Source organism: Trachemys scripta, chromosome 6 (assembly GCF_013100865.1).
Source record: "Trachemys scripta elegans isolate TJP31775 chromosome 6, CAS_Tse_1.0, whole genome shotgun sequence".
Taxonomy (NCBI): domain Eukaryota; kingdom Metazoa; phylum Chordata; order Testudines; family Emydidae; genus Trachemys; species Trachemys scripta.
In genome coordinates, this window is record NC_048303.1 from 86,534,985 (window position 1) to 86,561,924 (window position 26,940).

General features: G+C 39.2%; 1 protein-coding gene across 4 annotated transcripts in view; it reads right to left on the reverse strand.

Annotated features, from left to right (window-relative positions):
* Nucleotides 1–26,940, reverse strand: part of NTRK2 (neurotrophic receptor tyrosine kinase 2) — a 273,512-nt gene that overhangs the window by 132,067 nt on the left and 114,505 nt on the right. Inside the window, exon 13 of one of the 4 annotated variants that reach the window (XM_034774170.1) lies at nucleotides 14,120–20,308. The exons of the other annotated variants lie outside the window; for them this stretch is intronic. Coding sequence (XP_034630061.1) covers nucleotides 20,271–20,308 — 38 coding nt within the window. The 3' untranslated portion in view covers nucleotides 14,120–20,270. Of the gene's footprint in view, nucleotides 1–14,119; nucleotides 20,309–26,940 lie in introns of those variants that run through there. 4 annotated transcript variants of the gene reach the window in all.

Here is a 26,940-nt window from a genome sequence, read left to right on the forward strand (position 1 = left end):
ACATTTCTGTTTTTGTAGCCTTTCTAATCTCTCTGAGCATTTTACAATCCTGATCAGATGGTTAGTAGTATATTCCTACTGCTATACTCTTAGCTCTGGTCTACACTACAGAGTTACGTTGATGTAAAGCAGCTTACGTTGACCTAACTCTGTAACCATCTACACTAATATGTAGCTCCCACCCATGTAAGTTGTCCACTACATCGACTTAACTCCACCTCTGCGAGAGGTGTAGCACTTAAGTCGATGTAGTTAGGTCAACGCAGTGTCAGTGTAGACCCTGTGTTGCTTACATCTACTGTTTCTGCCTTTTAGAAGCCATCCCACAATGCCCCGTACTGACAGTTAAATCGGTGCAAGTCACCTGGTGAGGACGCGCACCACCAACACAAGGAGCATAGTGTGGATATGCAGAGGCGATTTAATTCTTGCGGTGTCTGTACATCAATGTAACTTAGGTCAACTTAATTTTGTAGTGTAGACTTGCCTTATTATTCTAGCATGGAATTTCTATCAATGGAGATTCTATGGTATTGTTTGATTCATTTAAAATCTTCACAACATTTGACACTATGCTTCTTTCACATGTATTGCCACTCCCTCAACAGTGCAACCTACTCTGTTATTCCTATATATTTTGTACTCTTATATTACGGTGTCCCATTATTTATCATTGTTTCATTAAGTTTGTGATGCCTATTTTATCAATAATCTTATTTAATACCAGTTCACTCAAGTTCACATATCTTAGTACTTAAACTTCTTGCATTTGTATACAAGCACTTATAAAAGTTCTTAATATTTAGTTGTCTGCCTTCATGTAACGTAATTGAATTGGACTATTTTTTTCTTAGACTTTGTCTCTTCAGTTCCTACCTATGCTCTATCAACTTCTATTCTCTCCTCTTTACTAAGATATAGAGTATCCTCTTTAATAAATTCTCCCCTAAGGGATGTGTCTGTCTGAACCATGTGCTCCTCCACACCTGTTCCCCCGCCTTTAGTCTAAAAACCCCTCTACAACCTTTTAAATTTTATATGCCAGAAATCTGGTTCTATTTTGGTTTAGGTGGAGCTCATCGTTCCTGAACAGGCTCCTCCTTTCCCAAAAGGTTCCCTAGTTCCTAATAAACCTAAATCCCTCCTTTTTACACCATCATCTCATCCATGCATTGAGACCCTGCATTTCTGCCTACTAACTGGTCCTGTGCATGGAACTGGAAGCATTTCAGAGAATTCTGGACTTTAATCTCTGTCCTAGCATCCTAAATTTAGCCTCCAGACACCTCTCCTACCTTTCCTTATGTCACTGGTACCTACATGTACGATGACTTGAGAGGTCCACAACCTTCGCACCCAACAGAAGATTCACCATGCGGTTCACCCAGTCATCACAAACCCAACTTCCTATATTTTAATAATCAAATCCCCTATTACTATTACCTGTCTCTTCCCAGTAATTGGTGTTCCCTCCCCCACAGGGGTATCCTCAGTGTGACAGGGTGAGACTGTGACATAACCTAGGAAGGAGGGTCCCAACTATGGGTCCCTCAGCTCCAGCTTGATGTTCTCCTTCTTGAGACTTTCATCCTCCTCAACAGCACAGAGGCTGTCATTCTGGGGTTGGGATTGCTCTACTGTGTTCCAGAAAGTCTTGTCTATGTACCTCTCTGTCTCCTTTAGCTCCTCCAGTTCAGCCACCCTGGTCTCAAGAGCCCATACTCAGTTTTTGAGGGCCATGAGTTGCTTGCATTGAACACACACTTATGCCACCTGACCACAAGGCAGATAATCACCCATGCTGCACTCAATGCAATAAACTGGAAAGATCCACTCAGCTGCTGGAATTCTGCCACCAATATTTTTACTCTTGCAAAGTTTTTTGTTTGTTTGTTCTTTATGTGTGGTTTGTTTGTTTTTTTCTTTGGGGGGGATAGGGAGTTTTGGCCTAAGTTTAGATAATGTTTATTAGATGTATCTGGCTCTCACGCTCCGTCTCTAAACTCCCTTGCAAAACTCCCATTAGCTGCTCCTGTGTGCTAGCTCCCCAGCCACTTACAAGCTGGCTTTCTAAACCGTTCTCTGAAATCAGCAACTAAAATAATAAGTGTCAGATTTACCCTCAGATTTTTCTTTAAAAGACCTAACAAACGGTAGCTATCTTTAGTTATTTTATATTTTATATTGAGACAGAGACCACTGGACTGCGGTCATGTTAGCATACTCAAATCTGATTTTCCTATCACTTCCACTAGTTATTCACAGATGTCGTTCCACTAAGTCCAACAGAGCCACTACTGGTATGCTCTGATGAAGAGAGAGGAGAATCAGGACCTCTGTTTCTGGAGGCTAGGAAGGCCAACATAAGCAAAGTCACAAATGACTGGAGCCTGATCCTTCTAATGTAAATAAAAGGTATTACACAGCACTGGAGACCTCATTAGTTCATAGTTGTTTGTGTTTATTTTATTTAAGATTTCTGATGAAATCTGACTGTGCTGGAGGTCTCATATCAAATGTCACAAAGTAACCATACTAATAAACCAGTTCATATTAGCATTATTCACAATGAGCACATGATTTATTAAATACCTCCCCACTAAAAGAGATAAAGCAGCAATAAAGATAGTATTTTGTCCTAGTTTATGTTAAATTACTTAGCAGTAGTGAAACTGGTTCCTGTCTCTGTTGCAGTAGCCATTTCAGTGGCTTCCTATACAAGTGTTCTCCCTAGAATACTCAGAAGCTATAGATTTCTTTTCTATACCAGTGATGAGTTCCCTGCATAGAAATTTCTGTCAGCCTGCAACAACCTCAATTCTGAAAACATTTTCTTGTGTACAGCAATCCTGAATGGCTACAGAGAGCCACAAGATAGCCATGGGAATCACTTCTCCATCGTCCTGCGGGTAACTTGTATCATCATTACCCTCCAATACTCAAAACTCACACCAGCGGCTGGTGCTGCTGTGGTTTTGCAAGAAACTGAACAAATAAATAACACTTGCTTCAGTATGGCATTTAGATCATGCCCCCGTAGATATTTTTGGTCTCTGTTTAAAAAAAGAATTGTAATGCTTTTTTTGTCTGCAATGTTTGGACAAGTATTCCACCCTATATGCCCCAGGATAAAACAATGGGATTGGCTCAAAGAGTCATATTTCTTGTTTCCACAAGCACAGTGCTCATTTACAATGGAGTCATCACACCCTGAAAATGCTCTGCAAATGCAGATCTGAAAATTATTCCAGCTGATTTGAGAGCATAAGTAGTATTTGTTTTGTCCCTTCATTTTCACTTAACTTCAGCCTATTTCCATGGGCTGGCCCAGTTCTGTGAGCCAAAACACTGCATGATAAGTTCAAAGAGTCAAGCCATAATGGTGATCCACTTCACCCTCGCTGTTACTGTTTGGAGCCAACAGCTCCCCAACCACACCATTTTTCAGCTCCTCTGAGACCCACATCTCTCCTCACTTCCAAAAAATCTCACTAGTGCTACAGCCAGCTGCCCCAGATGTACCGGTATGACGGCAGCCGTACCATAGTCAAGATTCCAATGGCTTCTGATTTTTAACTAGATCTGATCAGAAAACAGAAAGAATTTCCTGAAACATTTTGGAATGTCATTGTTTCCATTTTGCAGGGCTCAAAATGGAACAATTTTTCGTTTCTCAAAATGTTTTGTGAAATACTTTTACAATTACTCCCATGCTGCTCAATGTCTTTGGCAAGAGTCCCATGGCTATGCCAACTTCTCCCACTTGATTCTCTCTGCTCTGAAAATGTCCTCTTTCTTTCTAAACAGCTGTACAGCTCCCTCCCTGATCAACTGCCAATATCAACTTCTCTCCAACTTCATCCAGCATCCTTCCTCTTCTCTGTCTCTCTCAAATTGCTTCTTAGATTATAAGCTCTTTGGGGAAGGACCATCTCTTCCTGTCATCTTGCACAGCACCTAGCACAATAGGTGATGATCCTGAGTGAGGCCTCTTGTGCTGATGCAATACAAACATAAAATTCCATTAATGGATATTGCAATTATTTAATCTATTAAAGTATTCCATCACTGCCTCTTCTACCAAAGGTCTGATCATTGCTGTTTCTTAGAAACAGATTCAGCAAATAGACCAAATTCACATGGAAATGCAAATACTGTGTATGTGTACGATTGGATCTGTGGGGGTGATTCCCAGCTTGAGAAGACATACTCCTACTAGCTGTCAGCGAGCTAGAGCACTAACAACAGTAGCATGGCAGTGGCAGGACAGACTAGCAACCCCAAGTACAAACCCTCCTGGACCCTGTGGGTACATACTTGGGTGGCTAGCCTGAGCTGCTGCCCACGCTACCACAGCTACACTACTGTTTCTGCATGGTAGCTTGATGAGAGCTAGTGCAACTGTGTCTCCTCCAGCCGGCAATCACATCCCCACCTCCATGTGTAGACATACGCACTAACAAGCAGGAACTGGGGAAGAAGATGCTAACATGATCTTACTCTCAGCCCTTAAAGGTTGGTAATCTAATACAGCAACACACAATATTTTTGTAATGGTATGTGAATTTGATTATCATGAGAGCATTAGCACTGACAGAAGCAAAAGCACAGTGCAAACTTCTCCAACCAGTGCATCTCTGTACTGATCTGCAATAACAAGCTGCAGAGACTGACAATCATACCAAACTGTACAAGATCACAAACCTTCTTTTCACTTGCCTCAGTTCAAGATTTGAAACTGTAACAGCTACCTACAAACTCCCTGAGTCTCAGAGGGCTAGATTTCAGATGTGCCCATGTATTTCCACAGAAACTAGGCACGCAGTTCTGTGAGTATGTACACAAATACCATACTTCCACATGCCCACCACATTTTAGTGCATGGACATGGCCAGGTAGGCACACACCAGTGACAGAGGTCAATGAACGTATAATGAATTTAAAAAAAAGAAAAAAAATCAAAATTCTAGGTTTTTCATTGTTTGATACAATATTGGAAAAGGACCAATTTTCACAGATGATTTTACAATGGTGTATGAATTTTCTGAGCCTTTTTATAGCCAAGTTATCCTTTACCCCAAATATTTACATATATGCCGTTTTTCATTCAAAAACAGCTTATTAATTCAAATTGCAAATAAAATAGAATTAGGAGAGGGGAAGAAAAGAAAAATGAAACAAAAAATTGAGTTTGAAGCTGCATGAAAGAAAACAGTGACATGGAAAAAATGTATGTGAAGTGCCCGATTCGCCTAACACTAACGCAAATCAAGAATCACAAAGGTCTAAATCAGCATAAATGATAGCAGAATCAGACCCACTCTCTTTTTATTAAGCACAATTACATACTTTTGATAAATGAAGTTTTATGTTGCTGTGCCAGTCAGTTCTGCCATGGAAAGGGAACATCTCAAATATATGATTGTACATGAATTACATTAGAAATGGGTTAAAATAATGGATCTATATTATTCCCAAGATACAGTGCCAAAAAGGTAATTACAGATATTTGTATCACAGTTATAAAGAGTGTCAGTTTCATGTCTACATAACGTTTAACTGAAAATCTATAAAATCCATCCTTCTTTCCTGCTGAGAAATTAATATAGGATTAAACCCTGAAATTCCTACTTTCTTCATGCCCAGGCAACACTTCCATCCACTTCATTGGGAGTTTTGCCAGAGTGGGGATTAAAGACTAGATGACTTGGCGCATAGCACCAGTGATGTATAATCTGTGTCATCTATCCTTCACTGCTCTTTCATTCACACAATTGCCATGGGCTCCAGTGGGAGTTACGCATATGCGGAGCTGTAGAACAGGCCTTTACTAGGGTGTATGTTTTTCACTTGTCTGTGAATTTGCAGGCAAGTTGTGCCCTCAGGTCAATTAGGTTCTCCTCACCTCTCCACTCTAAGGCACACGGGAACAGAATGTGTGAAGAGGGGTGAAAAAGAAATCCATGACACCAGAAGGATGGGGGTTAAATAGAGACAATGCAACATGCTGCACCCTCTCTGAAACCTATGCCTCTGCAGTGCTGGGAGCATGCCTGGGCATGCGCTCCTTAGGGAAGTTTTAAATAAGGCTCTGAGCCAGTAGCGTAGCTAGGGGGCGTGCAGGGGAAGCAGCCGCTTCCCCTCAGCACATTTTCCAAAAGCCGCACCTTAGTTAGGGGTTACCATGGCGCCAGCGGGCGGGGCCCACGCTCCGCTCTGAAGATTGGCCTGCAGGGCCGGCGCTGGGCTCCTGCAGGCAAGGGGGGAGCGGCACGGCTGAAGGAGCCTGGGGAGGGGCGCCACGGCCGGAGGAGCAAGGGGGTGCGCAGCATGGCAGCCCGCAGCACGGCCGGAGGAGCCATGGGGGGGGCGGGGCAGCGCAGCCGGAGGAGCAAGGGGGGGCGCCTTTTTAATGTTTGCTCCCCCTGCTCTTAGAACCTGGCTACGCCACTGCTCTGAGCCTTAAGAGGTGGTGGTGGTGGTGGTGGTCTAGCAGGAAATAGCATCCAGGCTTCTTTAGGCTCCTTCCTGAGGGAATGGAATCCAGCAACTAACACAGAGGAGCCAATTATCCCTGGGGATGTGCCAGGTTCTAAAGGGTGGTACATTGCATTCTCCAGGACTCCTCACGTACTCTAGGTTTTGCAGGTTACTCCCACTGCTCCTTTCCATGCTGTCACTAATCCTGCATTGTTTACAAGAATGCATCAAGAACTCCACAAGTGCTAATTCATGGATGGTTTTCCCTTCCCATAAGTTTTCTACGGGAAGCAGGGGTCACATTTAGACCACGGGAGCCCTGTCCACAAAACTGTATCAACTCTTCACATACCAGGGGCCATATTCTCAACTTCTGTATATTGTTGCAACCCAATTAAAGTCAATAGAGCTATGTCAGTTTACACCAGCTGAGGATCTGGCCCAAAGAATTTTTCCAGAAGTTCGCAAATTGGTTGCAAAAATTCACTCCTGGGCTGAAAATTGTCATAAAAGGAAAATGAAGATAGAGAGGTTAACAGATCTAACGACATTTTTAAGAGGATAACAAACAGAACCCATTTCAGACGCTACTTTATGTTTCTATAAATAAAGCAAAACTTCATTTCAAGAATGGGATTGAAGCAATTTTTTGATATTTTATGTCGCAAGTTATAGATTCATAGATTCATAGATTCTAGGACTGGAAGGGACCTCGAGAGGTCATCGAGTCCAGTCCCCTGCCCGCATGGCAGGACCAAATACTGTCTAGACCATCCCTGATAGACATTTATGCCATTTTGGTTTTTATTGAAACAGCAATTATTGTTAGAAAATCAATTACTGTTCATATCCAGTAACAGTGTTTCATAATATGTTTAAAAAACATATTTGTGTTAACCACATTAACTTGCATAGCAATAATCAATATAATAATAAACACAGATTTACAAATCAGACCAAAGTAGTTATGGTCTTTGAGTTCAATAGTGTCATCCAAACAGATATATACACTATAGTGTATACCCTATAAACTCATCACCTAACAGCCCAGAATGGAACTGGTTTACTATGTCCTTTAATTTAATAAACACATTTTAAAATGTGCATAAATCACTATTTTACAAATGAACTGGAAAAATTCTCTACATGATTTTTTACACAGCAAAAAAATCAAACTAAAATTAAATTAAAATTCTTTTATAACGTTGTAAAGGTTTTGATTAGTATTGAGTGAACACCGCAAAAAGAGATTAACAGATTCTAAGGCCAGAAAGTACCCTTGTGATCATTTTGTCTGATCTCGTGCATAACACAGGCTACAGAACATCCCCAAAATAATTCCTGGAGCAGATCTTTTAGAAAAATATCCAATCTTGACTTTAAAATGGTCAGTAACGGCAAATCCACCACGTATCTTGATAAATTGTTCCAGAGGCTAATTACTCTCAGCATTTACACTTTATTTCCAGTCTGAATGAAACACAAGCTTCAATTTAAAATTAATTTGCTTAATTTTTGTTAGCATCCCCTTTGTGTTCAATTTTACAGCCACTTAGCACAGGTGTAAATGATGACAAAGTGCAAGGAAGTGGAGACTCGGGCTGTGCGGCTGCACGTACAACTGCTCTGTGTCAAAGGTGATGTGACAAAACTTCAGATCAGTAAGTGAAAGTGGATATATTTTATTCAGGAGGGGACACTCGCTGATACTGCACAGAGACATCCCTAACCAGAGCCCAGAGGCAGAGGAAATTAAGGGTACATCTACACTGCAACAGAACATCCACAGCAGGCCCACATCAGCTGATTCAGGCTAGCGTGGCTTGGGTGATGGGGCTATAAAATTGCAGCATAGACGTTTAGGCTTGGGGTGGCGCCTGGGCTCTGGGATCCTCTCCCATAACGGGGTCTCCAGGCTCTAGCCCAAGCCCAGATGTCTATACTGCAATTTTATAGCCCCACAGCCCAAGCCCGCAAACCCAAGTCAGCTGATGCACGCCAGCCATGGGTGTTTCACTGCAGCACAGGCATGCTCTTAGTGAGCCAGACAAGGATCAGACTGCAGTCAGGACCACACAGGCAGACACAATCCTTTTGTGTCAATAACTCTGATGACAAAATCATAGACCAATAAATTCCGTTGGTTTATTTTATGAAATGTTGCTTGACACAGCCAGGAGACTGAGCCATGGCACTGAGGTCACTAAATAAGCCAGACCGGGATCGGACCAGACTCTGCAAAAGGGCCTGCAACATGCATAGGGACAGGGTGTTCCTTACTGTAGATATCAGGGGGCAAAATTATATTTAAAACCTCCATTGAGCAAATATGCCTTACAGAAGCCTAATTTTTCTTGAAATCACATCTCAGACAAGACCCGTGTGTCCCAGAAAGGAAAAGTTTTAACAAGTTTTTCTGAGCTTCTCTTATACAGCCTAGCTTGCCACAGTACCTCTCCCTGAGGCATTCAAACCATTAGTAGTTAGAGAGATGACAGGATAATTCAGTCTCCATGTTTATACAATCCCTGACCTCTCTGGCCAGACTCCCAATGAGATGCCCTTTTCTGGCATGAGCAACTGTCCACCTGAGATCATTGATGACCCAAACAATATCATACGGGCTAGCAAAGAGCCATTAGATAACTAGGAGTTTCAGTCACTTCCATCCTGGGTGGAATTCAGACCAGTAAGCCAGAGGTGAAAAGTTATAGATCCCTAAACCACACATCACCCAAAATCACTATATTTGGAAATGGGGTCTCCTGAGACAGCTGATTTCAACACCTTCAAGTTAAAAGGATACATAGTCCTGATATAAAGCAACAATTCAGCCACGATTTCAAAGCATTACATTTTTATGGCAAGAGTACAGGTTTATTCATACCAACATGTGAAGATAAGGGATGGAAAGCTGGGATCCTCTTCAAAGGGAAAAAATACAATTACACATGAACATTTCTCTCCAGAGAAAGAAACATTTGATTTTTATGCAATCCTAATAAAATGATTGAGAACTCTTTGCCTGCAAAGAGGCTATGGGAACTTTCAAAGGGGAACCCATGCTGATATATGAGAAGCAATGACTGCATTAGTACAAAAGAAGAAGACTGGCCTGAGAATATTCCATTTCAAGAAATATATATTAAATGACTGCCAAGTTATTCTATGCAGGAAATGATCTAGGAACTTACTGCAGAGCTATGTGAACTTACCTGATTTTGATTAGTATTCTTTTACACAAAAGGACCTTGAATCAGTGATGTCTGCATTTCTTGGTGGGTTCCTTCACTTTTCTTATGACCGACATATTAAAAATTAGAGAAGAAAAAATGAAGAAAATCCTCCTCTACCTCCCTCCAAAACAAAAGGTAGAGATCACTGATCATCCATTCAAATTTTTTTCAGGTTTAGGGCTGGCTGTTAGAAAAAGAGTGAGGACTGACAAATTTACTAATTTAGTCAACACAGGTCTGATTGTCCTGTTGGTTGCACTGATGTATTATTAATTATTTGTATGGCACTAGCGTGGGGACCCTCAGTCACAGACCAGGATCTCATTGTGTTAGGCCCTGTAAAAAACACAGAGCAAAAAGATTGTCCCTGCCCCGAAGGAGTGCATAATCCAAGTACTGTACCTCTAAATTATATCACAGATGTAACACCATAGATTACAGTGAAGTTACTTCTGGTTTAACAAAAGATATAACCGAGAGAGGAATTAGACCCATAGAACTGGATCTCTCTTCATATATAGTGCACCTGACTGGAAAACCATTCAGTACATTGAGCAATCATGTCCAACAGCCCACAGCAGTCAATCTTCCACTGATTTCACTGGGGACTGGTCCTCAATTGATATACCCAGTTACAAGCCAATATGTGCAGACCATCAGAGAACAGAATTAAGAGTTTTCCCTTCATGTTTCTATTTTATCGCTCGTATTTCAGGCAACATGAACTGGTTTGAAGTTCAGAACCATTAATTCAATCTAATTTACATTTTGTGTTTATAAAAATATATAGGTGTGAATAGAACATAGTATGTATGTGTATGTGTCTCCATGGAATTTTCTCAGCAGTTGCTAGGTGTTTAGCATAAGAGAACCTGAGTGAATCTCCCTCTCATTCCGCTGCATATTGGCGAGGCATAATCCTATAGGAAAGTGCAGACATGGCTCACCCTGTTAGCTACTGAAGAAGGGCAGGAAGGGTTGAAGTAAGCAAGGGGTTCTGATCTCCTCTCGGAAATGGATGAAGTCGCCATGCTGATTCATACAGATCTGTCATTGGCCTCAGTGCTCTGGAGAATGAGGCGGTGTTAATAAATCTGCTAACCTTTGCAGGGGTATATGGAGCTCCTCTTGAACGGAATTATACTCCTTACTTTCTTGAGTCATTCAAGACTATTTCTGAGAAATAGCTCATCTGTCCCCAAGGAGTTTCACAGGTTTCTATTCTTTCACCCTTTATATTTAATATGGGCTATTAGGAGAGTCAGTGAGAAAATATGGCCTGAGGTGTGGATCATGATACTCATCTCTACATCTCCATTTCATCAGAACAAATGCTGGAAATTTTATCTGCTCCCTTGAGAGAAGGGTATGCCTGCTTTTTGGTTACTCAGGGTCACAACTCAGGCATAATATTGAATCCTCTGCTGCTTGTGGATGCACAGACAACAGCAATTCCCATGAGTGATTTGTATCGTCTTCATTTGGCAAGAAAGAATGGAGATAGATGATGTGACCTATTCTTCCAGAGATAGATCTTGCCAAAACTTATCCATTTTGAGGTTGCATTACTGCAATGCACTCTATCTGAGGTTTTAACTAAGACTGTATTGATTAAGGTTGTTGCTTATAACTGGAATTGTATGTAAAGTTTACCATCATGAAGCATACAGGCACAATGAAATCACAGGGGCTATGAGAACAAGGTCTGAAATTATCTTATTTTGGTGGAGTAGTGGGTTACAGAGGAGGTACCAGCTTAACAAGCAAGTTAATTTTATGCAGCTACTTTGCAGCTAGCACAGCAAATTCATATCAAAGGCAGCTTCAAATTGTGATCAGTCATTAGATCTAATGCAAAATCATTTCCTCTCCTTTCCAAATATGCCTTTCTATGTTTTTTGTTTGTTTGTTGAGGTATTTTGTGAAGTTTAGAAGCAAAGTCTTTATCCATTTCTTGCAGTCCTTATAGGATTTTTAAACGCAGCTTTATATTTTGGGATGGATTACATTTTTTAAACACTCTACTCTCTATTTGTTTATGCACATCATCAATATTCCATCTCCTTGTCATTAAAGAGTTTCTCTGACAATGTGGATGCTAAAAGTTTGAATGGTAAACTTTAAGCAAAACTAATTTTTTTTACTATCATAACTCCAAAATGTTTTCTTGGCTTCAGCACTCCAGTTCCAATACATTTGCATTAGCAATTTATGTATGTTTTATTTACTTTAACAATTAACAAATGTTTGCCTCAAAAGGGCTTTCATCAGAATAATCTGAACATCTAAGCTTAGAATTTTTTGACTTTTTGGGTTCAATTCTGTAGACCTATGACACAAAATACTGCCAAACTCAGAACTGCAAGATTTGCTGTGTGTGTGTAATTATTTTAGCTACAGCCTATTAATCCTTGTGATTATTAACACAATGTAGGAATAAAGCATCAGTTACTGTACATAGGCAGTGATATTTCATTCCTTCCCTATATTCAAAAATAGGGAATTAAACAAAAAAAAAATCTATGAACTTGACATTTTATTCTTGCACTATGTTCAAAATGAAGAAATTAAATGGCACTATCAAAAGCAATTATACATACACCTCTACCCTGATATAATGCGACCTGATATAACATGAATTCGGATATAACGCGGTAAAGCAGCGCTCCGGGGGGGCGGGGGGGGGTCGGGGCTGCCCGCTCCAGCGGATCGAAGCAAGTTCAATATAACATGGTTTCACCTATAACGCAGTGAGATTTTTTGGGTCCGGAGGACAGCGTTATATCGGGGTAGAGGTGTATAACATGCACTGGTAAAATTTTTGAATGTGTGCAGTTTATGTTTGTGTCTAATCCCCTCTCTTATAATTTTTATGTATAAGAACCTACTTTTTTAAAGAAATAACTGTTAAGATATAATTCATATATATTTAAAACGAATCATTGCTTGGCTTTTTACCGCCACCTTGGACTATTAAACTTTAAATAACTGAAAAACTTTAAATCTCTTTTTACTACTTATCCAGTTTACTTTCTTCACTCATCTTGGACAGTGTAAATGGTCAGTTTCACTTTTGTTTCTTGTCTGTTTCACTTTTTCATTCTCCTCCCTAGATGGTACAATTCCATTGTGTTTAGGACAAGCCCTAGAGCAAAACATTGCATGGCAAAACCCTAACACTTTTCACTCATTTTTACTTCATTAAAACATTTCTATACAAATTACATTTTATTGCCCCTCTGATCCCCCCTTTTATTAAAAAAAAAAACCACCGTATATTTTGGACCTAATATGGACAATATCCCTTTGAATTACAATAGTAGAAAGTTATATATAAAGCCTTTTAAAATAAATGAATGGGCCTTTCATCCGGCTCATTTCTTTTGGATGATGAAGCTCCATTACATTGTCTCCAATAGCACATTTTACATGAGTACTGAGAAAGCATCTGTAAAGCATAGTTAACTTAGTCATTCCCCATGGCCATACTAAGCTGATTTGGTAAAATGTTCAGGGATCTACAGTCCTTCCAGAAGGGAAATATGGGACTGTATATTTCACAAACTTGAACAATAATTTATCATGCAAAATCTGAATCTGCCAAATTCCAACTACAGCAATGAAATCCAGGGGAAAATATGATATGCCTATGCAAAAAGGGCAAAACTTGGACTTGAGTTATGACATAATTGTTTCAACATTCTTAACTTGTTTTTTCTACCTCTATAGGTCTTTCAGGAAACCCAGATAGTTGCTCACAGTGACACATTGGCATTCAGATCTTCAAATCATATTATCGATTTTTCTTCCAAAGTTATAAAAACAAAATCAGCATGGTTTCTCCCAGCACCTAAGTAGTCAACATTCTATACATCTATTTTAAAGGACCATGTTATCTAAGGAGTCTCCAAAACAGAACACACCAGCTGTGTCAATATAAAGCATAAGCTCTGATCCTGTAAACCCATATATAAATGGGATCCATTTGGGTAGACCCCTCTGCCTAAGCAAAGCCCAACTAAAGCATTCTCTTGCAGGACCAAGGCCAATGTGCAATTACCTGATCTGACTACACAAGTGTTTGTGTTCACAAATGATATGCACACACATTTTGTAAGCCATATTTGTAAATTTAGTCCCTCAACTCTTCTTTTTTTAATTTTAAACAGGACTCACCCTACAAGAATGTTTGTGTCACAAGGATTTCTGGGTAATTGTGCTAAATCCATCATTCACAAATAAATAAACACATCCATAGGCTGTACTGATTTATAACATCTGGTACCATGTGATAACTGAGGACACATCCTATAGAATTACATGTTTTCCAATAAAACACTGTACATTACTGGTAAAATACCAAGTGCGTGCTAAGTATTTATAGAAAGTACAAGACACAAAAATAATGAATTATAAAACTTTATTGGCCTGTTAAAAATAAGTCCAGCAAGTACATTTATGTAATCTGTCCACATTATTAATATAGTATTTGAAATCAAAACAATGATTGTCAATTATTTACAAGAAATATAAAATCAGCTTTAAACATATGTTGGAAGTGGAAAATCTAAGATTCACAACATGTTGATGGATTACAGCAAATGTATTTTTAAAAGATATGTCAGGATGCCTCGTTGTTGATAATCATTTGGAGCATTATTTCCCTTGATACATGAGAAAACAGACTTTGGAAACGGAGAGGTTATGTTTTCTATACTGAAACTAAATTTTTTTAAAAAAAACTAACGGTGTAGGGTTCTGAATGGCAGAGAGAGAAGTTTCAAATTTACTTTAAAAAACCCCCTCTATTCTCGTGTTTAATTTGTGATATGAGGGCCTGATTCTGCTCTCACACTGGTGTAAATCAATGGCATTACAATGGTACAAAACTGGTTTAAGTGAGCACTCAATCAGAAACTCAGAGGGTGAAATCCTGGCCCTACTTAAGGCAATGGGAAACTTCAGTTGACCTCAATAGGGCCAGGATTTCACCCAGTTTCCACCAATAGTTCAGTACATGTAACTCCCACACCACAAACACATATGAAATCCTACACAGCAGTTCTTGTACTTCTATATTTTTTCAGCAAATGTCTGAACTCTAAAGTAACTCAGCTTTCTTGTACAGATGTGAGCACCATTTAGTTTATTCTATGATTAAATTAAAACCTAGCAACAGGATATGTGATAAAATGTAAGAAAATGGTAACAACTCTAGACTCTTGCCTTCATTTTCATTTTAAAAAGTTTAAATTCTTATGGGGAGAGCTGCAAAATGGCCTCAATAAATCCTCTACAGATGGGCCTAAAAATAGCACTTATATAAGTAAACAGAGTAGTCAAACATCTTATTTCCACCTAACTAATCCATTTGCAGAGGAGAGGATGGTTATGGGTATTAAAGTGCTAGCAGAGACAGAGGCCGCCTTTGAAAGTTTTGTCCCAGACATTTTTGTGGAAGCAAAGTAATGACATATATAACACCAGTGTTCTCTACATTCCCTACAATGTTGCCTCCCCGCAATAGACCACTTTCCATTTTGAAAACCGCATTATGTGCCCAGCTACTCAGGAACTCTTTCTGCTGCTGCTAATTCTAAACCTTGCACAATTTGGGGCATACATTGTACTTGGGTGCACCTACCCCCATAGTGTGCCAAAGCCCTCCAGAAAGGCATTCATGGCTACTGGGCCCTGGGATTAACTCTTCAGAATGTGTGCACACCCAGGCAAAGGGACCTGGTAGAGGGCACGAAAGATGAAGATGGGGCTTTCTGGAGAATGACAAGGAAGGACAATTGGGGGCTACTGAGGGCTTGAAAGGACAGGGAGAAGTCAGTGAAGTCTTTGAGGGTTGTAAGGAAGGAGGGAATGAAGCAGTCTCAAAAAACTGGAACGAGCTTCAGATTAGAGTTGGTGCGATTTTTCAGACAAATAGTTATTTGTCAAAAATCCAGTTTAACCCAAACTAGTCTCACATTTGAGTTAAATTCGACAAACAGTTTTGGCCAAAAAAGAATTGAAAATATTTTCCAAGAAGTTTTGTCAATATTTTTAAAATGAAAGTTTCGACTTTCCATTTTGAAACAACACCTTTTATAAATTGAGATAGATTTATTTACAAAACAAAAAGGGTAAAAAAAATTAGAAACAAAACATTTTGTTTCAGATAGAATTAAACAGTTTGTTCAGCCTGAACTGTTTTTTTCCCCCAGTGCTTTGTTTCAGCTCCCAAACCAAGAAGTCATTCACCTCTACTTCAGATAAGCTTTTGCGTATTCTCTGATGTGAACATGGACATCAGTTGTGGTTGTCCAACACTACATCTGCAGAAGAGGATTGCTATGACCTCAAATATTAAAGATGCAACAAAAGAAAATGAACTTGAATGAAAAAGACATCAGGACTGAGGTTTTGTTTAAGCACTTCCAATTTACAGGCCTTAAATTGCTAGCTTTTGGATCTCTACCTCACTGCATCAGAAAACCAGATTTAGATGACCAAATGTTGGCATTCATGCCAGCAATTAAATGCAGGCACAACACTGACAGCTGGAGGGAGGATTCTTTAAACACTGGACCTTTATGTTAGGATCAGAATCAACAGATACTGCATCCAAATACCTGTAACTGAAGGTGCCCATAAAAAGCCTTGTAATCCTTGGGGAAATGTTTTTTGGGGCCATTTGTGGCAGGAGAGAGGACCAGATTCTAGTCAATAACCACAAAGAATTAGAAATAATAAATACAGGAAATATATTAAATTGAATGGTTTCTAACTAAAATGTGGTTCATAGGTTTCCTGGAGATGTTTCCTTCCCTGATGGGGATGTGCTTCTATCATGAAACTCCCATTTACTTCTGTGGGAGCAGGAGCAGACCCTTATTTATTAAAAGGACCTGATTGTGAAACCCCTTGTTTACACTGGTAAGCAGTACTCCCATTGAAGTCACTTGAGCTATTCGGGTGAGTAACTGCTCACCAACAGAAGGGTTTCACCATATGGCCTTTTAATGCTCTTATCTGTTTGATCTACTAATCCTCATTTTAAAACAAATTATAGCATAAATAAACCCCTTTTAGTGTAATAATACAAATATATTTTTGATTTCCTTTCAGGTCTGGCAAACTTCTAAACTTGTTCTTTAAATGCTTCATGAACTTTTTATTGCTCAGTGAAATACCATAAAAGCTTTTTAGTATCACATGCTGGATGTTCAGTGACTTTTACCATTTTAATGGCTCCTGCCTGATTCTTTGTTTGAATCTCACTTTATTTTAAAGAGTCAGGAATTCTGTAATTAGGTGAGCCCTTTGTAAACCCACACCATTTGGGCAGATTAGCATCTCTAAAGTGACAGGCAATGTCATTTACAATCAAGCTGAAAAATACCAATTATGGGTGTATTGCAATCTCCCTGCTTAAAGTTCAGCTCCCTTTAGCTTTAAGTAGGGTGACCAGATAGCAAGTGTAAAAAATCAGGGTGGCAGTGGGGGGATAATAGGTGCCTATATAAGAAAAAGCCCCCAAAATCGGGACTGTCCGTATAAAATCGGGACATCTGGTCACCCTAGCTTTAAGAGACTAATCTGTTCACATAATGGAAAGAAAATATTTTAGCAACAGGTCGCCTAGTTCCATTACTTAAACATTGTCACTGTTAAAAAAAAGTAGTAACTAATCACATGCTGTAATCCATAAGGCTCTGTGAATATCTGTATTAAGTAACAGTGCATTTAGTGGCTAATGTAAGATATAGTACAAAATACTCAACAAGGATATCCTACAGTGATAGATTGCTAGATAGATATATATCTATATCTATATATATCTATCAATGGTGCATAAATAAGTTCTGATTTGTTAATGTCTTGGTTACACAGAATCCAAAATACTGTGTCAGTACGCATAGAGCTATTTGAAATTCAAACCTATTATTGTTCCTTAAAGTTGAATTGCAAAGTGTTACAAAATAAATCACAACAGGTGTCAGGTAAGATCCTAAATCATTAACGGAATGTATGTACTAAATTTCAAAACCAAAAATATTTCAAAATCATCTTTTCCTTAACTTAGCTGCCAAATTCTGAGTTTGGCATTTAGTCTTTTTCTGGCCAAAAAAGAAAGGGTCAGATCCCGATCTCATTTACCCAGGAGTAAACATAGACTAACTTAAACTGTAACACAATGAATTTTCATGATTGTAATTGATTGGAATTTGGCCCAGCAAACCAAGTTCTGATATCACATCAGTGTTATCCTTTTGTAATTCCATTAACCTCAGTTCAGTTACCCCTGATTTAAACAAGTGTCTGAGAGATCAGAATCAGGCCCAGTGACATCAGAAGCAATTTAAATAAAGTTGGAGATGCATGGGCAAACAAGATGTCAGTGCAAAAGTCAATTTAAAAAAAAATGAGTTAAAAGGATCAGTAGGGTAGAAGAGAATAGGTATCTGCAAAACATCTGATTTGAAAGAGCACTTCCTCATGCATTTGGAATAGAGAAGGCTGATGTTTTCTGATTTTATTTCAAGGAACAAAAGAAAGGTTGAGCTGATATCACTCCAACTAACCGACTGTGAAGAAAAGCCCTAATTGTTGCCCTCCCCAAAATGCGGCTGCCCAGGGAAAGCATGTGTAGGTTGCTGCCCAGGGAAAGCATGTGTAGGTTGGCCTAAGATGTGGAATTTGAACATACACTGAATTCCAACTCCACCTCCATCCATTATACAGGTGAGCAGCAGGAGAGGACACCTCATTGGGAGCCTTTTGGCTTGTGGGAAGGAAAGGAAACACCCCAGCAACTCCACTTCTCATATCAGTGAAGAGGGGAAAGAAATAATTCCCTATTTCAGACAAGATGAGTACAAATGGAGCCATGTTCCCAGACTCAGAGGCAGATTCCTTCAGGGTGAATGCCTAGGGAAGAGTGAATGATGGGTGTGAAAGATTGCAGGGAATGTAAGAAGACAGTCAAAGGGTTGGGCTGAGAAAGAGGAAGAGACTGGGAAAGAGACAAAGGTGAAGGAAGGATCATACACAATGAAGAAAAGAAAGAACAAAGGGAAGATATGGAAGGAAACAAGTAAAAACAAATGATACAATACAGAATATTGTAAAATAGACGAAAGCTAGACACTGAAAAAGAGTACGGCAAACAACAAACACACCAATACAGAGAGTAGAAATTAAAAATGGGGTGAACGGAAAAGGGAAAGAGAAAGAAAAGCAAATCCAAATAGACAAAGTAATCTGAAGCCCTTCTTTTTTTTCCAAAATGTCATATGCTAAAATAAATAATCAAACATCAACATTTATTATCTAGATAAACCATAAATGGCATATAGCATGTCCTCAACTTCTAACAGACTATGAGGAATTCAAAGTGACTGTTCATTCATTCAAAACCCACATATTTGGTGTATGGAAATGGAAACACCCAATCTTTACAATCATTTATTTCTATAGAGGTTCATCTCAGCCCCTCTTTCTGGGAATCCTCTTAACTCACTTTTTTAATTTCAAAAACATTTTTCATTGATTTTCTTCTTCTTTCTTACCCTGATGTCACCTTCTGAATAGGAAAGCTCAAGTACTGAACTCAGGATTCGGCAGATATTTGACATGGAAATGACTTTCAAAAATTATGTTTCAAGTGTAGGACCTGATCCTGAAAATGCTTATGCACGTGATCTGTGAATATTTGGTTTGCAGGATCGACACCAAAAGGTGTTATTTTCGCATCTGCATTTTAATCTCCAGCTCAAATCATCCCAGTCCAGCAAAGGACACAAACACATGCCTAAAGTTAAGCACATAGTTAAGTGATATTCTGAACAAGGATGGGCTTAAGTACTTGCTTATGTGCTTTGCTGAATCAACTTACATGCACTAAGGCCTGATCCTGAAACTCTTGCTCACCAGAATCTTCCCAGTAAAGCCAATGGGACCACTCACAGGAATAAGGATTACAGGATCAAACCTACGTGTTTATTGCTTTAGGATTTTAGGCCCCAATTCACTTTAAGTACATCAACAGTCCCACTGAATTCAATGGGATTACTTACAAGTTTAAAGATAAGTACATGCAAAAGTGTTTGTAGAATCTGGGCCTTAAACATCTGATTTTTTCATTTTTTAAATTAAAAAACTTTGCAATTCACCTTTAATAAATATTATTTCTAAAAACCAACATCTTTTCAATTAAGTTCAAACAGAAAAACTTTTTGACAGAGAAAACAATGTAACCAAATTTTATTTAAATGCCATTTTGAAGCCACAGTAAAACCAGGATAATAAAAAAGAATCTGATAGCTTATTTCTGGGCTTTCTTGAGTTTTATAGCAGCCTGAGGGCTGATTTTGCCCTGATGTCTCCAAAACAACTAATGAGCTGTGTGTACGTCTAGAATCCTCCAAACACAACCCATGTCTAAAAGAGAAGTCCAAAGGATGTGGCAATTCACAGGACAAGAACAATGTCCACTCCCTAGCGTGCAGCTTCAACAAACAAGCTCAACAGCCCCTCTCTCATTTTTTTTCCTTATTTCATTTACCCATCCAGTGGGATCTTATGAAACAAAACAAAACCTAAAAGAAACAAAATAAAATATGAGAAATCATGCTTCACAAAATTCAAGGAAAAATTAACACAAGGAAAAAAACACAGATGAACACTAGATAAAGAAGACAAATACACATGGAATGCATTTCAAAAGTTCAAAATAAATGTTAAATAAAAACTGTACATGGTTTATGGAAAATGCATAATTTGCTGTGTTTTATGGATGTGGTTTTCATTAGTTAATTAAAAATCAAATATTACAATGCATACTGTTTGTTGAACACAAACAATATTCGCAATAAGATACAATACAATACAACTAGTAGATACAGACTATGGAGATGGGCATATTTTCATAGGCATAATTATGCTTTATTTATATGGGTATCCTCCCAGCAGTATGTTCTCGTTCTAAAAAGAACAGTATCAGAAGTAGCACCACAACATTTCTATCAAGTTTTAAATGCCTATCAATGCTGATACGCTAAATGTCTGAGACTATCTGCAGTATAGCACCATGTATTGATTCAATAGTATTATAGGAACAGAGACTATAAATGGGAACAAGTAATGATAAACACTAGGGATAGTCCTATACATTGAGCAGAAGAACCTTAGTCAGACCCGCTGCCAAACAAGGAGTAGACGTGGGTAGAACATGGACGTTTCTGAGGAATCATGGTCTTAAGGGTGATCATCTGCATGCATCCCCCCTCTCTCTTTTTGCTCTGTTCTGGCTGCTTAGCAAAAGAAATTTGGCTATCACACTGCAGTGCTCTTATTAATGCAGCATCAGGTTCCCATATAAACACTACTCTTTACCTTGTGTTTATATGCACAACACTCTACACCGGCTATGCACTGGATCAAGCCCTCAGTGTCATGACCATCTTTGATTTACTTTGTTATGAAGGAGAAAATTATAACCGAGGAGAAAGTAATCCATTATGAAAAAATTGGTAAATTACCTCTAAAAAAAAAAAATCAACAGGCACTACATCAATGGCTAAATAAAAACTGAACTTTTTTTTTAAGATCAGATCAATTTCTCCCTCAATCTACCATCAAGCCCACTATGTGAACCTTAATGATGGTTGTCTAAGGCTGAGAGCCTTCAGGAAAACCAGTTTTGGATTGGGATTAAATCCATGCACCTAATTCTAAATCATAAATACTTCCTAGCACAGCATCATCTTACACAGGCTGTTCTTGTCTGACTGCAGTTATGTTATTATATACATCACTTTTTATTGTCACCATTGTTTGTTCTAATGACGCTAAAAAAAACCCAAGGAAATAATATGAGAATTGGATATACAAGCACTGTATTCCTGCAAATGTACATTTCATCAATAGGTCTTTTTAAAGAGATCTTGTCTCAGTAAGTTCACAATTTTGTGAAGAGATCAAACCTTATCTAGACATCAGATCACTCCAAACAACCAAAGGTTTAGAGCCAAATCCTGGTCTGATGTGAGTTAATGAGAATTTTGCTATTGACTTCAATAGGAGTTGAATTTGACTGTTAGAAAGTAAGTAAAAGTGACTAATTCATTTACAATTTATTTTCTTGCTAATTTAAATCTTTAGGAGATGATAATATCTCTGTTTGAGTGTAGGTAATAGCACACATGGAAGCCAAACATGCTGGTTATAGATGCGCTACTTCACGTTTTCAATAGGGTGTGTGCAAAATTCCTTTTCGCTGAAACAATCTATGGGATTTAGCATAAGCCAACAAAGAGAGAGAGAGAGAGAGAGAGAGACTTAGCTAATCCACATGCAAAATATAATTTCAGTACAAGTGTGTATCACTTCTGAGCTGCCCAGTTTCTGCACAGGCACTGTTTTTAAACTGCTGTGAGAGGAAGGCTTCAGGCTAGATTGCTGTTGAGAGGATTAGTTACATAAGGTAATGTAGTGATGAGTATCTTACCTCCTCCTAAAGAATACTATATTATTGTTGGACTCAGTGCTTTTATTACAATTTAGATAATTTTAATCCTGATAATTCTCCTGCTTTCCCCCTTTCAAATAGATAAAGGATCTTAAATTAAATTACTGTATTCGGGCCATGCTGCGGGTCCACGAAGAACTCCATAATGCAGAGTTCAAAGCAATATAATTGCACATTAATACCACTACACTGTATATTAAAATCACCGCAATTGTTCTGTGGTAAATTATCTCCATTTGCTTTATTTTTAAATGTTGCTGTTTGGGAGAGTTAACTTGTATATTAGTATTTAATGTTGCTGGATGATCATGATTGTTATTGGAAGTTTATTGCTAGGCCACTCAGAGCATCTGTATGGGCTTTTTCATTGCTAAATCGAAAGTTTCATTTCAAATTATATATATATATAAATTTGAAATGAAACTTTCGATATACACACACACACACACACACACAAACTCATCACACGTTACTAACACCAACATTGATTATTGTACATGAAAGAATTTCAGTTTTCTTTTCCAGCCTCAAACTTGTTGCTTGCCTATTGCAATTCAGTCACATTAGGCAATGAAAATGATTGAGAGCCAATTTCATTCCTAGTTTTCATTCAGCAGTACAATTATTATTATTATTTGTTAAGAGCGAATAAGTGCTTGGCACTGTACTATACACAAATAGACCTCGGGCCTGCTTCTCCTCTTAGTTATTCCAGTAAGAATACTGAGTAACTCCTGTGAAGTCAGCAGAAATACACCAGTTTGAAAGTACAACCAGACCTATGGCCCTGACCTGAGAAGTGTACATTATAAGGTCCTGATTCTACAAAAATTTATGCGCATGCTTAATTTTAAGCACTGGGGTAATCCCCCTGAAGGCAATGGACTACTCACAGTGCACAAAGTTAAGCTAAGCCCTAAGGCCTCAGTCTTGTAATCGGATTCAAATGGACAGTCTATTACGCCTTCATGAATTCCCATTGACGTCAATGTTGCTCCTCATGGGCACAAGAGTTTGAGCGTATTGATTCACTTGCAAGATTGGGGTCTGACAGACAAAGATCAGACAAAACCTCAGTCACATGCCCACGGTGATACCTTGGAATATTTTTCCCCAGATAGAAGAGGTGATGGTGTTACATTGTCATGGATTATTCATAGGACTCTCAGGAGAAGAGTTTTAAGAAGATGGTTAAATGACAAGAAGATGTGGGGCCTGATTCACTGAAACAAGGAGGGCAATCTAGGCAAATGGTGTGACACAGCAGATGGCACAAAGACAGAAGGAGACAAGGAAATAAAGGAAGTGATGAGGCTGGCATCATTGGTAGAGTGACGGAGGTGAAATAGAACATGAAAAAAATAAAAGAGTTGCGATGTAAAGAGAGTTGCAGATACTGAATGGAAACTTTTAAGTAAAATTTGGTTTCCAATGAAATAAAAAAAAACTTTGCAATTTGATTAAGCAGGGACAATTTGTTCACCAGTCCTCTGACTGTCAAGTTATTCAGAGTCAGCGAGATAGTACTTTAAAAACATTATGGAATGTGGTAGTTAGGAGATGATGTGTCATCTCCTATCTACCAAGTCTTTGATTGGGTTTCTCAGTCTTCAAAGAGAGCCAGTTAAGAAGGTTTAGGCAAACAGTTGACATTCACTGGAAGAGTTGGCAGAATACTGGGTCCCAGGTTTAAGACCAGTTCAAAACAATCCTTGCTGTTGCATAAGCTGCCATTCAGAAACTTGCAGTAGAAAATATTTATATTACAGAGCCAATACTGGAGAGCTCAAAATAAAAGTGGAGGAAGAGGAGAAGTTAGCCAGCAACTGATACAGATATAAGACCTTGACCAAATATCAGTCACCCATTTTTAAGACTGTTGCAGAAAGGTAGCTATCTTTGTGTCGATCAGATCACTCAAAGCTGGGGCTAGCTGATCTACAGGACTAAACTGTGGTGTCTTCCTTAGAAACTCTGCTCAACACTGTACTCTCTCAGTGTTTTGTAATGCTGTGGACATCTATTCAGATCACATATGAAGTTTACTCCCAGACCATACAGAAAGGCCAGTGTTCTTAAAATGGAACATGGTAATACTTTTGTTCCAATATTAGTTACTGATATAGAGGACTTTCATAAATACAGTGGTCAGGTTAATGTTCTTTAACAAACATTAACCAGTACATAGAGAAGGTTTTGAAACAAACTGATAAATTAAACAGTAATAAGTCATCAGGACCAGATAGTATTCACCCAAGAGTTCTGAAGAAACTCAAATATGAAACTGCAGAACTACTAACTGTGGTATGTAACCTACTGCTTAAATCAGCCTCAGTACCAGATGACTATGGGATAACTAATGTAACGCCAATCTTTAAAAAAAGGCTTCAGAGGCGATCTGGGCAATTGCAGGCCAGTAAGCCTAACTTCAGTACTAGGAAAGTTGGTTGAAACGATAGTGAAGAACAGAATTATCAGACACATAAGTGAACACAATATGTTCAGGAAGATTCAATATGACTTTGGAAAAGGGAAATCATGCTTCACCAATCTATGTGAATTCTTTGCGGATGTCAACAAGCATGTGGACAAGGATGATCCATTGGATAAAATATACTTGGACTTTCAGAAAGCCTTCGACAAGATCCCTTGACAAAGTCTTTTAAGTAAAATAAGCTGTTATGAGATAAGAGGGAAGGTCCTCTCATGGATCAGTAACTGGTTAAAAGATAGGGAACAAAGGATAGGAATAAACTGTCAGTTTTCACAGTGGAGAGAGGTAAATAGCACAGTCCCCCAAGGATCTGTACTGGGACCAGTGCTGTTCAATGTATTCGCAAATGGTCCCGAAAAAGGGATAAACAGTGAGGTGACAAAGTTTACAGATGATCCAAATTACTCAAGATAGTTAAGTCCTGCATACTGTGCTTTCAAGGTGGCATTGTTAAAAACACCTAATTAGGCCACTACTGGGTATTTTTAAAATCATGCCCCCAGTTGATAAAGCACAACTAGGTAGTGGGGGGCAGTCAATTGAGCACCAGCAGTCAAGAGAGCTGGGTTCTGTTCTTGATTGTCACTAGGGACATTAGTCAAGCAACCACCTAACTTCTCTGTGCCTCATTTTCCATCTCCATAAATTGTGTTGAATAATGCTGACCTACTTTTCATAAAGCATTTTTACCTTATGTTTGAGGAGCCTCCTATACAGTAAAAATAAAGTATTATTATACTGTTATTGTTAATTCAGCTCTTCAAGCACTGAGGGAATAAAGCTGATAATTTTGTGTCCAAATCATTGAGGGCCTGATTTCCCAGTTATGCCCCTAATTTTCACATACATTTTAGGCAGGCCATTGTGCTATTTTCATATACAAATAAGATGTACAATGGCCAATCATTATTTTAAAAACCAGGCCCTGAGTGTTCAACCAGATTGGCAATTGCATTCACCTGAGTTTTATAGATTAGAATTCAGTATTTGACAAATCCAAAAACATGATCTGTCATAGTCCTACTTTTTATTCACATTAGGGTTTTGATAAATGTGCCTTTGAAGCCCTAAACTGCTGGACTTTGAGCCTTTGTCATTAATTTTATTACCTTCTGTTATGGGGTGGACTAGATCCAGATGCCCCCTGCTGGAGGACATGCGGCCCTGCTTCACCTTGCCCCAGAAAAGAGCAGAGGAGAAGTCCTCCAGGCAGCCTAGAGTGGCTTCAGAAAAGCAACCAATCAGAGGGACCGCTGGAGCAGCCAGTCAGGGTCCAGAAGGGCCATATAAAAGGAAGTAGTAGAGGCAGAGCAGTCAGTTGCTGCCTGGAGCTTGAAGAAGGAGGGCTGGATACCTGGCTAGCTAGAAGAGCAGCAGGACTGCAGACAGCTCAGTGCAAGCAGGCTGAGCCCAGGGGAGTAAGCACAGAACCTAGCCAGATGGGGAGGGTATTGTGATGGGCCTAGTGGTCTGGTGAGGGCTGCCAAAAGGATACCAACTGATTATACCAAGATGGGCCACTTTGGGCTGTTAAAGAAGACAGTGCCTCTGGGGAAGAAGCCTTGGAGCTACAGTCCCATACCACGGCCGTGAGAAAGAACTAGACACTGTATACCCCAGAAGGAGGGACAGAGGGCTGAGTCACCTGCTGAAAGAGCCATCAGCCAGGCAGATACTAACCAGAGGCCGGTGCCACCCCGTTATAAGAACAAAAAGAAAAGCAGGCTCACACCCAACCAGAAAGGGGGCATCCGCAAGAGGCGGGTGCTGCCCTGTTCAAAGCCTGAGTGATTGCCAAACGAGTACCCAGAAGTCACCTCCTACAAGACAGGCTCAACAAAGAAAATAACAGAACACCACTAGCTGTCACCTTCAGCCCCCAACTAAAACCTCTCCAGCGCATCATCAGAGATCTACAACCTATCCTCAAAGATGATCCTTTACTCTCACAGATCTTGGGAGACAGACCTGTCCTCGCTTACAGACAACCCCCCAACCTAAAGCAAATACTCACCAGCAACCACACATCACTGAACAAAACCACTAACCCAGGAACCTATCCTTGTAACAAACCCCGATGCCAACTCTGTCCACATATCTATTCAAGTGACATCATCATAGGACCTAATCACATCAGCCATACCATCAGGGGCTCGTTCACCTGCACATCTACCAATGTGATATATGCCATCATGTGCCAGCAATGC